General features: G+C 40.0%; 1 protein-coding gene and 2 pseudogenes across 1 annotated transcript; all 3 read left to right on the forward strand.

Moving 5' to 3' along the window:
- Positions 1 to 2,867: 2,867 nt before the first annotated feature.
- LOC109943597 (CLAVATA3/ESR (CLE)-related protein ESR1-like) lies at positions 2,868 to 3,094 on the forward strand (annotated as a pseudogene).
- A 2,730-nt stretch (positions 3,095 to 5,824) lies between these two features.
- On the forward strand, positions 5,825 to 6,369 carry LOC109943596 (CLAVATA3/ESR (CLE)-related protein ESR3). Its single transcript, NM_001397178.1, has one exon. The coding sequence runs from the start codon at positions 5,886 to 5,888 to the stop codon at positions 6,261 to 6,263; it is 378 nt and encodes a 125-aa protein (NP_001384107.1). The 5' UTR covers positions 5,825 to 5,885; the 3' UTR covers positions 6,264 to 6,369.
- A 1,128-nt stretch (positions 6,370 to 7,497) lies between these two features.
- LOC111590579 (CLAVATA3/ESR (CLE)-related protein ESR2-like) lies at positions 7,498 to 8,038 on the forward strand (annotated as a pseudogene).
- The last annotated feature ends 3,999 nt before the right edge of the window (positions 8,039 to 12,037 follow it).

Genomic DNA, 12,037 nt, shown 5'->3' on the forward strand with positions numbered 1-12,037 from the left:
TTACCTGGAATCTCAAGTGCCAGGCAAGTTGTGCCCTTGATCACTTCTTTTTACCCAGTCATGTTCTGATTAATCATAATGATCTGCATAGGTTAATTTTGATGGGACCCAATAGGTTACCCCAGTTTGATTATCTTTATACCTTGATTACCACCACACTTTTTGGGTAGTACCTGCTATTGCTTTATGTGGTTATGGGTATGGAGATACATTTTATTCATGATTATACTTTTATTATTAGTTGTTATTTACTGTTCATGATAAGATCATTATGTTAATTGGAACATGGAGAGACCACCCGGGAAAACAGTGCTACCACAAGGGTTTATGGACGCCCTTGGCTGATTAATTAGGAAAGCTAGTGGAGGACTACCTTACCCGAAAGGGGCAATGGCAGTAGGGGAGTGGTCAGTGTAGGGAGGTCCTTGGTTGATTTTGCTGCGATGGCGGTCAGGCAAGAACCCTGCATTGGAGCTTCCTATAAACTGTAGCGGGTTTTCTGAAGCTAGTGGAACTTTGTAAAGGCCTCGTAGTGTTACCCTGCCTCGCCTCCTCGGTAGAGGTGTATGGGAAGTCGCGATCCCTTGGCAGATGGGTAACATGACTTGTGGGTAAAGATGCGCAACCTCTGTAGAGTGTAAAACTGGTATACTAGCCGTGCTCACGGTCATGAGCAGCTCGGACCCTCACATGATTAAATTATGGAACTTAAACTCAACTTGTCATATGCATTGCATCGCAGGTGAGGTTGTTACTTTTGTTCTACTACTTAATTGGGCTGGTATTTACTTATACTTAGTAATTGCTAATAAAATTTTGACCAACTTTAAAAGCAATGCTCAGCTCTAACCATCCTCTTTGGTAAGCCTTACACTTCACATGAGCTCCCACCTTTGGCGAGTTCATGCACATTATTCCCCACAACTTGTTGAGCGATGAACGTATGTGAGCTCACTCTTGCTGTCTCACACCCCCCACAGGTCAAGAACAGGTACCACAGGATCAGGCGCGTGGAGGATGCTGTGATGTGTTCGTGAGAGGTCTAGGTCCCCGTCTCTCAGTCAACTTTGGGTTGCTGGACCGTTGTCTCCTTATAATGTAATTACTTATTTTGTATAGAATTCCTGTTAAGTAGTAAAGATGTGACATTCGATCCTGTGCCATGATTCATCATATGTGTGAGACTTGGTCCCAGCACACCTGGTGATTATGTTCGCGCCCGGGTCTTGGTGCCCCTAAAATCCGGGTGTGACACCTCTGCCATGTCCTCGCACCTATTAATGACCCTAGGTGTTAGCCACTACATGTGGTCACCTGGCTTCTCTGGTCCCTTAGTCAAGAACTAGCGCTCATCCTTCACCATTTCTGATCCATCGACATAAACTCACATGACCTTTACCTTCCTTGTTGATCATTTCCTTTAGACTCCCACACCTGCGCATCATAAGCCTAGAAGCATGTTGCACACACACTCACGCCCCGGTTAGTCCACACAACTCAACCCAAGATTCTACTACGTTGATAATCGCAAACACGAACCACAAGGGCACATATCAACCTTGTGTTTGTAACTTCAATAGTATCCTATAAAGCCTCCTCGAAATATAGAGGACATTCCTTCACCCTCTCTATATAGAGACTCTCTTCTCTTCTCCATCGATTTTTATACTTTATACAATAGAGTAGTCAAGGCTAAAATATGATCAGACATTTCAGGGTATGGCAAATATGTAGATACATCTCTAATATCGGTCTTTGACATATAGAGAACGAGGTATAGAGGACACTGTTGAAGGGAATTGAGAAATAAAGAGAATCTTTTAGAAGAGTTCGTAAAGGACAAATATAGAAGATATCGCTGGAGATAGCATAAGAGTGACAAGAGAATAGATGTTATATTTTTTAATAGGAAATATGGTGTGCACTACAATGGAATGAAACCCAACAATAAGTATTTCACGACAATAACATAACATCGCTACTTTATCATGATATTGATTATCGAATACTTGACCAGCGAACTATTGTAGCTTATATTATAGCTTCATGAGGGTGGCAATGACAAAGGCAAAAAGTGATAGCTCCTAAGCTCTCCTTTGATGAAACAACTACTACATAAAGTTTCTCCAAAAGGACGTCCATTGAATGGTGGAGTAAAGCGTCATTTGACCTCTAAAAATAAGATTAAAATGAGAATAAGTAAGAATAAAACCTATAGCATCTTTGTTCTCAAATCTAAGCCATACAAACAACGGGTATTACTAAAAAATTAGCTAATGCCATCTTTCAACATTTTGGAAGTTGAAACCAACCAATCCTCACTCATTCCAAAGAAATATTAGATCACATTTAACATTTTGTGTCACTTACAAAATTGACTTAATCTTTTATGCGGCAATGCCAACCTTTTTTAGCAGGGTGCCACTTGTAACATGAAAACTATAACTATTTTCAAATAGTGCCTTGAAATTTGTATTCTATTTTTAGACATTCTTCAAAATTGACACAAATTAAACTAGGAGAATTTAATACATTCTCGCCATAACATATTCTAGTGCAAATATTAAGTTGATTTCTCAACATCGGTATACATCTTTTTGACGATTAATTAGTATTGTCTCATTGCATTCTTTTTTGGCAGTTCATCAATAATGCCTCGACAACATACTTCATTTTAGGAACTTTATTAAAACTGTCTTAAAAAAGGGCCAAGTCACAATCCACTTCAAAGGTGACTCTTCATTTCTTACTTCCTATCTTTGGTGGTTTGTGTGTGTGTGTGTGTGTCAATGGTTGAGTGATGTTCCTACACCACTACACCACACCTTAGATATATATACAAAAAATAGATTCATTGTCTAGATTCCATGGCATTAAGGTTGGGAATGGTGGCTATTGTGTCACTATTTGTTTGCGCTCTTGTTGCTTCAACATCAGTTAATGCTAATGTGTGGCAGACTGAAGTGTATGTCCATCGCATACCCCTCAGCATCCTCCAGTGTATGTCCAAGCTCTTTATGAAGATGATGGAAGTAGAACATCTCCTGGTCCATCCAAATCGATAGGCCCTCAACCATTATCGGATAGATACTAGTTCATACAAAAGTAGTGAGTGTTTATGCACCTACGCCAATGAATAACCTCTAACTACCCACATATACAGGCCTGGTGTTTGGTAAACATGAGGCAATAATTTCCTCTTATCGAAATACGGGTCTCGAGATGCATATGAAAAAAGATAATTATGAAGCAGCAAATCTTTCCAGTTGAAAAAGTGCATCTCTATTATTAATGGTAACCTATATATCAATCTACAATGCTCGCATCTCCATCTCGATGCATCCATTTATCATTTTATGTTTGCAAGGTACTTTAATGATGGGAAGGATTAGATTATTCACGTTTCCTCTTATTCTTACCTTTTTCAAAATTGGAGGGATTTAGAGGAGATGGTAAAGGATAGATATAAATGAGAGCTATAGAAGATACCGATAGACATAGCCTAAGAGTGACAAGAGAATAGATGTTTATATTTTCTTAATATTAAATATGGTGGATGATATTGAAGAGAAATGTGAAATAAAGGAGAGGATTTTCAAAAGTCTTTGTAAAGGACATATATAGAGGATGGAAATTGAAGATACCGCTAGAGTTTGTAATTTGTCGATCTAACGGCCACATTCCCTTCACGAAGTTGTCTTGCCTTGATGCACCCTCCACAATGCGTCCGTGTGCCACCTTTGTTCCCTCTAGAACTATGCCGCCAGGTTTTGAGGCCAAACTCGTGAAACCGTCATCGGAGGGTTTTGAGGATCAACCACCCAACCTCCAAAGGTAGCATACTCCATAGAGTCCCCAACATCCTAGACACATGTCCTACCAGTCCTCAACCGCATCAACAACACGGTATACTCTGTCATGTCCTCGCTCCTACTAATGACCCTAGGTGTTAGCCACTGCATGTGGTCACCTGGCTTCTCTAGTCCCTCAGTCAAGAACTAGCGCTCATCCTTCATCATTTCTGATCCATCGACATAAACTCACATGAACTTTACCTACACTGTTGATCATTTCCTTTAGACTCCCACACATGTGCATCATAAGCCTAGAGGCACGTTGCACACACACACACACACACACACGCCCCGGTTAGTCCAAACAACTCAACCCAAGATTCTACTCCGTTGATAATCACAAACACGAACCACAAGGGCACATATCAACCTTGTGTTCGTAACTTTAATACTATCCTCTAAAGCCTCATTGAAATATAGAGGACATTCCTTCACCCTCTCTATATAGAGACTCTCTCTTCTCTTCTCCATCGATTTTTATACTTTATACAACAGAGTAGTCAAGCCTAAAATATGATCAGACATTTGAGGGTATGACCAATATGTAGATACATCTCTAATATGGGTCTTTGACATATAGAGAACAATATATAGAGGACACTATTAAAGGGAACTGAGAAATAAAGAAGAGAATCTTTTAGAAGAGTTTGTAAAGGACAAATATAGAAGATATCGCTGGAGATAGCATACGAGTGACAAGAGAATATATGTTTATATTTTTTAATAGGAAATATGGCATGCACTACAATGGAATGAAACCCAACAATAAGTATTTCATGACAATAACATAACATCGCTACTTTATTATGGTATGGTTATCGGATGCTTGACCTGCGAACTATTGTAGCTAATATTGTAGCTTCATGAGGGCGGTAAAGGCAAAGGAAAAAAGTGATAGCTCCTAAGCTCTTCTTTGAAGAAACAACTACTAGATGAAGTTTCTCCAAAAGTACGTCCATTGAATGGTGGAGTAAAGAGTCATTTGACCTCTCAGAATAAAATTAAAATGAGAATAAGTAAGAATAAAACATCTCTGTTCTCAAATCTAGGCCATACAAACATTGGGTATTACTAAAAAATAGCTAATGCCATCTTTCAACATTTGGAAGTTAAAACCAACCAATCCTCACTCATTCCCAAGAAATATTGGATCATATTTAACATTTTGTGTCACTTACAAAATTGGCTTAATCTTTTATGCGGCAATGCCAACCTTTTTTAGCAGGGTGCCACTTGTAACATGAAAACTATAACTATTTTCAAATAGTACCTTGAAATTCGCATTCTATTTTTATGCATTCTTCAAAATTGACACAAATTATACTAGGAGAATTCAATTCATTCTTGCCATAACATATTCTAATGCAAATATTAAGTAGATTGCTCAACATCGGTATACATCTTTTGGACGATTAATTAGTATTGTCTCACTACATTCTTTGTTTTAGCAGTTCATTAATAATGCCTCAATAGCATACTTCATTTTAGGAACTTTATGAAAATTGTCTTAAAATAGGGCCAAGTCACAAATCCACTTCAAAGGTGACTCTTCATTTCTTACTTCCTATCTTCCTATTTTAGCAGGGTGCCACTTGTAACATGAAAACTATAACTATTTTCAAATAGTACCTTGAAATTCGCATTCTATTTTTATGCATTCTTCAAAATTGACACAAATTATACTAGGAGAATTCAATACATTCTTGCCATAACATATTCTAATGCAAATATTAAGTAGATTGCTCAACATCGGTATACATCTTTTGGACGATTAATTAGTATTGTCTCACTACATTCTTTGTTTTAGCAGTTCATTAATAATGCCTCAATAGCATACTTCATTTTAGGATGAAAATTGTCTTGAAATAGGGCCAAGTCACAAATCCACTTCAAAGGTGACTCTTCATTTCTTACTTCCTATCTTTGCTTGTTTTTGTATATATATATGTGTGGATGGTTGAGTGATGTTCCTACACCACTACACCACTCCTTAGACACATATATGGAAAATAGCTTCACTGTCTAGATTCCATGGCATCAAGGATGGGAATGGTGGCTATTATGTCACTATTTGTTTACGCTATTGTTGTTCCAACGTCAGTTAATGCTAATGCGTGGCAGACTGATGATAAACCAGGTGTTAATAGAAACATGGAGATGCAACAACAACAAGGTGGATTTATTGGCCATCGTCCAAGACTTGCATCTTTTAATAGGGCATCAAATCAAGAGGGTGATCGAAAAAGAACTGTGCCTAGCGGGCCAAACCACAAACATAACAACATCCCATCGCATACCCCTCATCATCCACCATCATATGTCCAAGCTCTTTATGAAGATGATAGAACTATAACATCTCCTGGTCCGTCCAAATCGATAGGCCCTCCACCATTACCAGATAGATACTAGTTCATGCAAAAGTAGTGAGTGTTTATACACCTATGCCAATGAATAACTTCTAACTACCCACATGTACTGGCCTGGTGTTTGGTAAACATGAAGCAATAATTTCCTCTTATCAAAATACGGGTCTCAAGCTGCATGTGAAAAATGATTTTTTTTGAAGTGAATGAAAAATGATAAATATGAAGCAGTAAATTTTCCAGTTGAAAAAGTACATCTCTATTATTAACGATAACCTATATATCAATCTACAATGCGCTCATCTGCATCTCGATGCATACTTTCATCATTTTATGTTTGCAATGTACTTTAATGGTAAGAAGGATTAGATTGTTCTTGTTTTCCTCTTATTCTTACCTTTTTTTCAAAATTATCAGTTTCCAATGTCTGAATATGCAATGCATTATAAACCCTAGTCAGCATATATCAAGTCGATATATATTGCTATATGTTTAAGAACTGGTGTTGAGTATGTCTACTCAACATATTTTTTAGCTATTGGATCGAGCAGTTTAGTAAAGGTAAACTACATTTCTCTATCTTCAAGTTGTATTTTCCAACCTTAAATTATGAAATCGAGTAACGCTCCACTCCAACTGTTGAAAGGGAACAAATTTGGTCTCCGGACTGATTTCATTGGTGGTTCTCTATTTTTTAAAACAACAAAAAAACATATTTGTTCTCTGAAAATTGATAATTAATTAATCATAAATTAGAAAAAAAAACTATATGAAACTAGTTATAGTTTTCTTCTAAAATTATTGTCTGTCTGTTGGTGCTCTAGTTATAGAGTTATAACATGAAAACTATAGCCATTTTCAAATAGTGCCTTGAAATTCGTTTTTGTTTTTAGCCATTCTTCAAAATTGCCACAAAACCAGGAGAATTTAATACATTCACGCCATAACATATTCTAGTCCAAATGTTAAGTGGATTGCTCAATATAATTATACTTCTTTTGGACGATTCATTAGTACTGCCTCGTTGCATACTTTGTTTTAGCAGTTCATCAATAATGCTTCACTAGCATACTTCATGTTAGGAACTTGATTAAAACTGCCTTAAGAACATGGCAAAGTGATAAATCCACTTCAAAGGCAATTATTAATTTCTTACTTCCTATCTTTGGTGGTTTTTGTATATATGTGTGTGGGTGGTTGAGTGATGCACACATTTTCCTACACCACTACATCACACCTTGGACATATATGTGAAAAAATAGCTTCGCAGTCTAGATTCTATGGCATCAAGGATGTGAATGATGGCTATTGTGTCACTATTTATTTGCGTCTTGCTGCTTCAACGTCAGTCAATGCCAATGTGTGGCAAACCGATGAGAATGCTTTTGCTAGTGCTAAGAAACCGAGTGTCAATAGGGATGGTAATGGATCGTGATCTAAATGGTTCTTCACAAAACGTTAGGGACTAAATAAATTTTAGTTCAAAAATAAATAAAAATAGAGCTCGATCTTAACTCGATCCGATCTTCAAATCTTATAGTATAAAATTTAGAGCATATTGTCACCATTAAATATTAATGGCAACATGGAGATACAACAAGGTAGATTTATTGGCCATCACTTGAGACTTGCATCATTAAATAGGCATCAAGGTAATAGCATGGTCGAAAAAAGCCGTGCCATTATTACTCATGGTATCCCATTGCGTGTTCCTCGGCATCCACCATCATATGCCCAGCTCTTTATAAAGATGAAAGAAGCAGAACATCTCCTGACCTATCTAACCCGATAGACCCTCTGCCATTATCAGATAGATACTAGTTCATATTGAGCCAACAAAGCAGTGGCTGTTTATGCGCTTATGCCAATGAATAACCTTTAATTGCCTACATGTATTGGCCTGGTGTTTGATAAACATGAAGCAATTTCCTCTTAATAACGAGATATGGGTCTTGACCTGCACGTGAAAAAAAGTGATAAACATGAAACAATACATCTTTCTAGTTAAAAAAAAATACATCTCCATCTCCATCTCCAAAACCTACCAATCTACAATGCACTCATCAGCATCTCGATATATTCATCATTTTATGTTTGCATGGTAGTTTAATGATAGGAGGGGTTAGCTTATTCTTGTTTTCCTCCTATTCTTACCCTTTTAAAATTTTCAGTTTCTTGCATGTCTGAATGAATACGCAATGCATTATAAACCCTTGGCGGCACATTAAGTCAATGCTACATGTTCAAGAACTGTTGCCAGGTATGCATGCGCAACGTATTTTTTAGCTAATGGATCGAGCAATATATCACTACTGGAATGCGGCTCTTTGCCGATTGCTCAGCTCTTTGCCGAGTGCTTTATATCGAGCACTCTCGACATAGGAAAACACTCGGCAAAGACATCTTTGCCGAGTGCTAAACATTCGGCAAACAACAACGCTCGGCAAAGGGACGTCAGCCACCGTCTAAAGCTGATGGTCGTTATATTTGTCAAGAGCTGAGTTCTTGCACTCGGCAAAGAAGCTCCCCGTTTGACACTCGGCAGAGCAAGCTTTACCGAGTGCCTTCCATGAACACTCGGCAAATTTTTTTTATTTTTTTATTTTGCCAACCAAACTTTTTGTGGTATGTTTCTACACTATGTAGACCTACATATACCATTTTGGGACAATTATAAAAGTGTTTTCTATAACTATTAGATTTATTTCGTTTATTTGAATTTCTTCGGAAAATTCACATTTGAACTGCAAGTCACTCGAAACTTGGAAAACCGTGCATGCAAAAATGAAATTCATGTTATTTAGCGCAAGTTACGACCGATTTCAGGAGCGGACTGGAAACTTCGAGCGCATGCTCACTAAACATGGTCGTGAACTTGCCATCTAGTTGTTTAAAAATTGTATGTAACACAAACAAAGTCAGAAAATCATGAAACTTGTCCACATGTCATGATATCATATATAGAGGCTGTGATAAAAATTTAAGAATATTTTGAGAAAGTTGTGAGGCACTATGTGTAGAAACCTAGAAACCTAAGCGACCTACACATGAAATCATAGAGTTTCAATGTCGTTATCTTTGCCGAGTGTCAGACGGGGGGCACTCGGCAAAGGATTTTCAAAAACCCTAAAGACAGACTTTGCCGAGTGCTTGTCAGTTGGCACTCGGCAAAGACGTTTTTGCCGAGTGACGGGTACAGGGAACTCGGCAAATTATATTTTTAAATTAAAAAAACTTTGCCGAGTGCCAGATCGCGGGCACTCGGCAAAGAAGTTAAACTTAACAGACCGTAGCCCTCTCCTTCTCCTTTCATTCTCTCTCACTCACCCACTGTCGTGCCCGCCTCCCTAACACGTTGCCGCCGCCTCCCCTCGCCCTCGCCCTCGCCCGCTGCCGCCGCACCCATCTCCCCTGTCGCTGTCGCGCCCGCCTCCCTCGCCCGCCGCCGCCACCGCCGCCTCCCCGCGCCCGCCTCCTCGGCCATCTCCCCCGCCACCGGCCTGCCAACCACGTCGCCTCGGCAACCGCTGCTGGGCCGTCCCGATCTCTGCCCGGCCGCCAAACCCATCGCCCCGGCTATCTCCGCTAAGGTATACATTTTTAATATATGCATATGGTTGATCTATACGAAACTACATGCTATTGAAAATTTAATATCCATGTAGTGTATATGCTATCGAAACATTTAGGTATGTAGTTGGTGTACATGTAGTTATATAAATGTAGTATATATACTATAAATGATTTTATAGTTTCCATGTAGTATATATAATAAAAATGTAGTTTGCATGCAGTCTTGTTCTGCTATCTCTCATGGATTGAATATATATTCGTGATTGGCGGCCATTGTGTCGTTGATGTATATCTGCGTGTGTCAGCCATCGTGATGTTACTTATATTTGCAGGCTTTGAAAACCTCCCTGTGCAGGGGAGGTGCTGCCAAAAAAATTTGTTGACAGGCTTCTTTATATATGTTAGAGGATGGAGGACCGTGAGTGGAAGTACACGGGCCTTGTAGGAAGGAATGATGTCACCCCTGAATGGATTAGAAAGACCGATGATTTCGTGGAACGGACATATGGCGAAGCTGCTAAAGGAGCGAGTCTAGTCCCATGCCCGTGCAACAAATGTGCCAACCGGAAAAGAAAATCAAAGAAGTCCATGGTAGAACATATTTGGAAGAATGGATTTACGTCGGGCTATACTCGGTGGATCTTTCATGGTGAAGCACATCGTACGAGAGAGAAGGTGCTGAGACAACGCGTCGAGCATTATGATGTTGATGCGGGGGTAGCGGATATGTTGAACGACTATCACGAGGCACAGTACGCCGAAGGATGTACGGATGACGAGCTAGAGCCGACTGCAAAGGCGTTTTACGACATGTTTGACACGGCACAGGAGCCCCTTCACGGCCAGACTAAGGTTTCTCAACTGGATGCCAATGGGCGTGTAATGGCGTTCAAGTCGTAGTACAGCATGAGTCGAGGCACATTCGATGGCTTGTTGACGGTTATTGGCAGCCTGCTTCCGGAGGATCACGTTCTGCCAAAGAGCATGTACGAGGCACAGAAACTCCTTCGTGCACTCAAGTTGACGTATGAGCAGATACATGCTTGTCTGAAGGGTTGCATGCTATTTAGGAAAGAATACACGGAGGCAAAATATTGTCCGAAGTGTAAATCGTCTAGGTTTATGGAGGTAGACTCTGGTGATCGACATAAGAGGCAGGTCGACACCCCCTTGACAATCCTATGGCACCTTCTGTTCATACCGAGGATCCAGCATTTATACATGACCGAGGAATCCGCAAAACAGATGACATGGCACAAAAATGGAAAACGATACAATCCTGACAAGATGGTGCACGCATCCGATGGTGAAGCATGGAAACACTTTGATGCCATTCACCGTGAGAAAGCCGAAGAGGCTCGTAATGTACGTGTTGCGCTAGCCACAGATGGGTTCAATCCCTATGGAATGAACGCTGCCCCGTACACATGTTGGCCCATGTTTGTTATCCCAATCAATCCCCCCCGGTGTGTGCTTTCAAAGGCAGAATATATTTGTGTCGTTGATAATTCCTAGACACCCGAGGAATAAAATGGGCATGTACATGGAGCCTTTGATCGATGAATTGGTATGTGCTTGGGAGGAAGGGGTATGGACGTATGACCGAGCTACAAAAACAAATTTCAAAATGCATGTTTGGTACCAGTACTCCATGTATTACTTACCGGTGTATGGGCTATTCTACGCCTGGTGTGTTCACGGTAAGTTCCCATGCCCGGTTTGCAAGGAAGCTCTTAGGTTCATTTGGTTGAAAAAGGGTGGTAAATATTCGTCCTTCGATAAACATCGACAATTTCTCCCTCCTGACCATCCATTCCGCCTAGACATCAAGAACTTTACGAAAGGTGTCGTAGTGACAGACCTCCCACCTGCAACGATGACTGGTGCCAAAATTCGTTAACAGATAGATGGGTTCGTGGCCAATACAGAAGGTGGTTTTGTGGGATATGGTGAGCAGCATATGTGGACACATAAGTCGGGCTTGACTCGGCTCCCCTATTATGACGACATGCTCCTTCCACACAACATTGACGTGATGCACACTGAAAAGAATGTTGCCGAGGCACTTTGGGCAATAGTTATGGACATTCCTGATAAGTCAAAGGATAACATAAAGGCGAGAGTGGATCTAGCAGCGTTATGTGATAGACCAAACCAAGAGATGAAGCCGCCAAGTGGTGGAAAGACATGGAGAAGGCCTAAGGCCGATTTTGTCCTAAGCAGGGCCCAGAGGAAGGAAGTACTTCA

The sequence above is a fragment of the Zea mays genome, chromosome 1 (assembly GCF_902167145.1).
Source record: "Zea mays cultivar B73 chromosome 1, Zm-B73-REFERENCE-NAM-5.0, whole genome shotgun sequence".
Lineage (NCBI taxonomy): Eukaryota > Viridiplantae > Streptophyta > Magnoliopsida > Poales > Poaceae > Zea > Zea mays.

What these genes read in the sequence shown, in the direction of transcription:
- LOC109943596 (NM_001397178.1), top strand. Translation starts at nt 5,886, where the DNA reads ATGGCATCAAGGATGGGAATGGTGGCTATTATGTCACTATTTGTTTAC.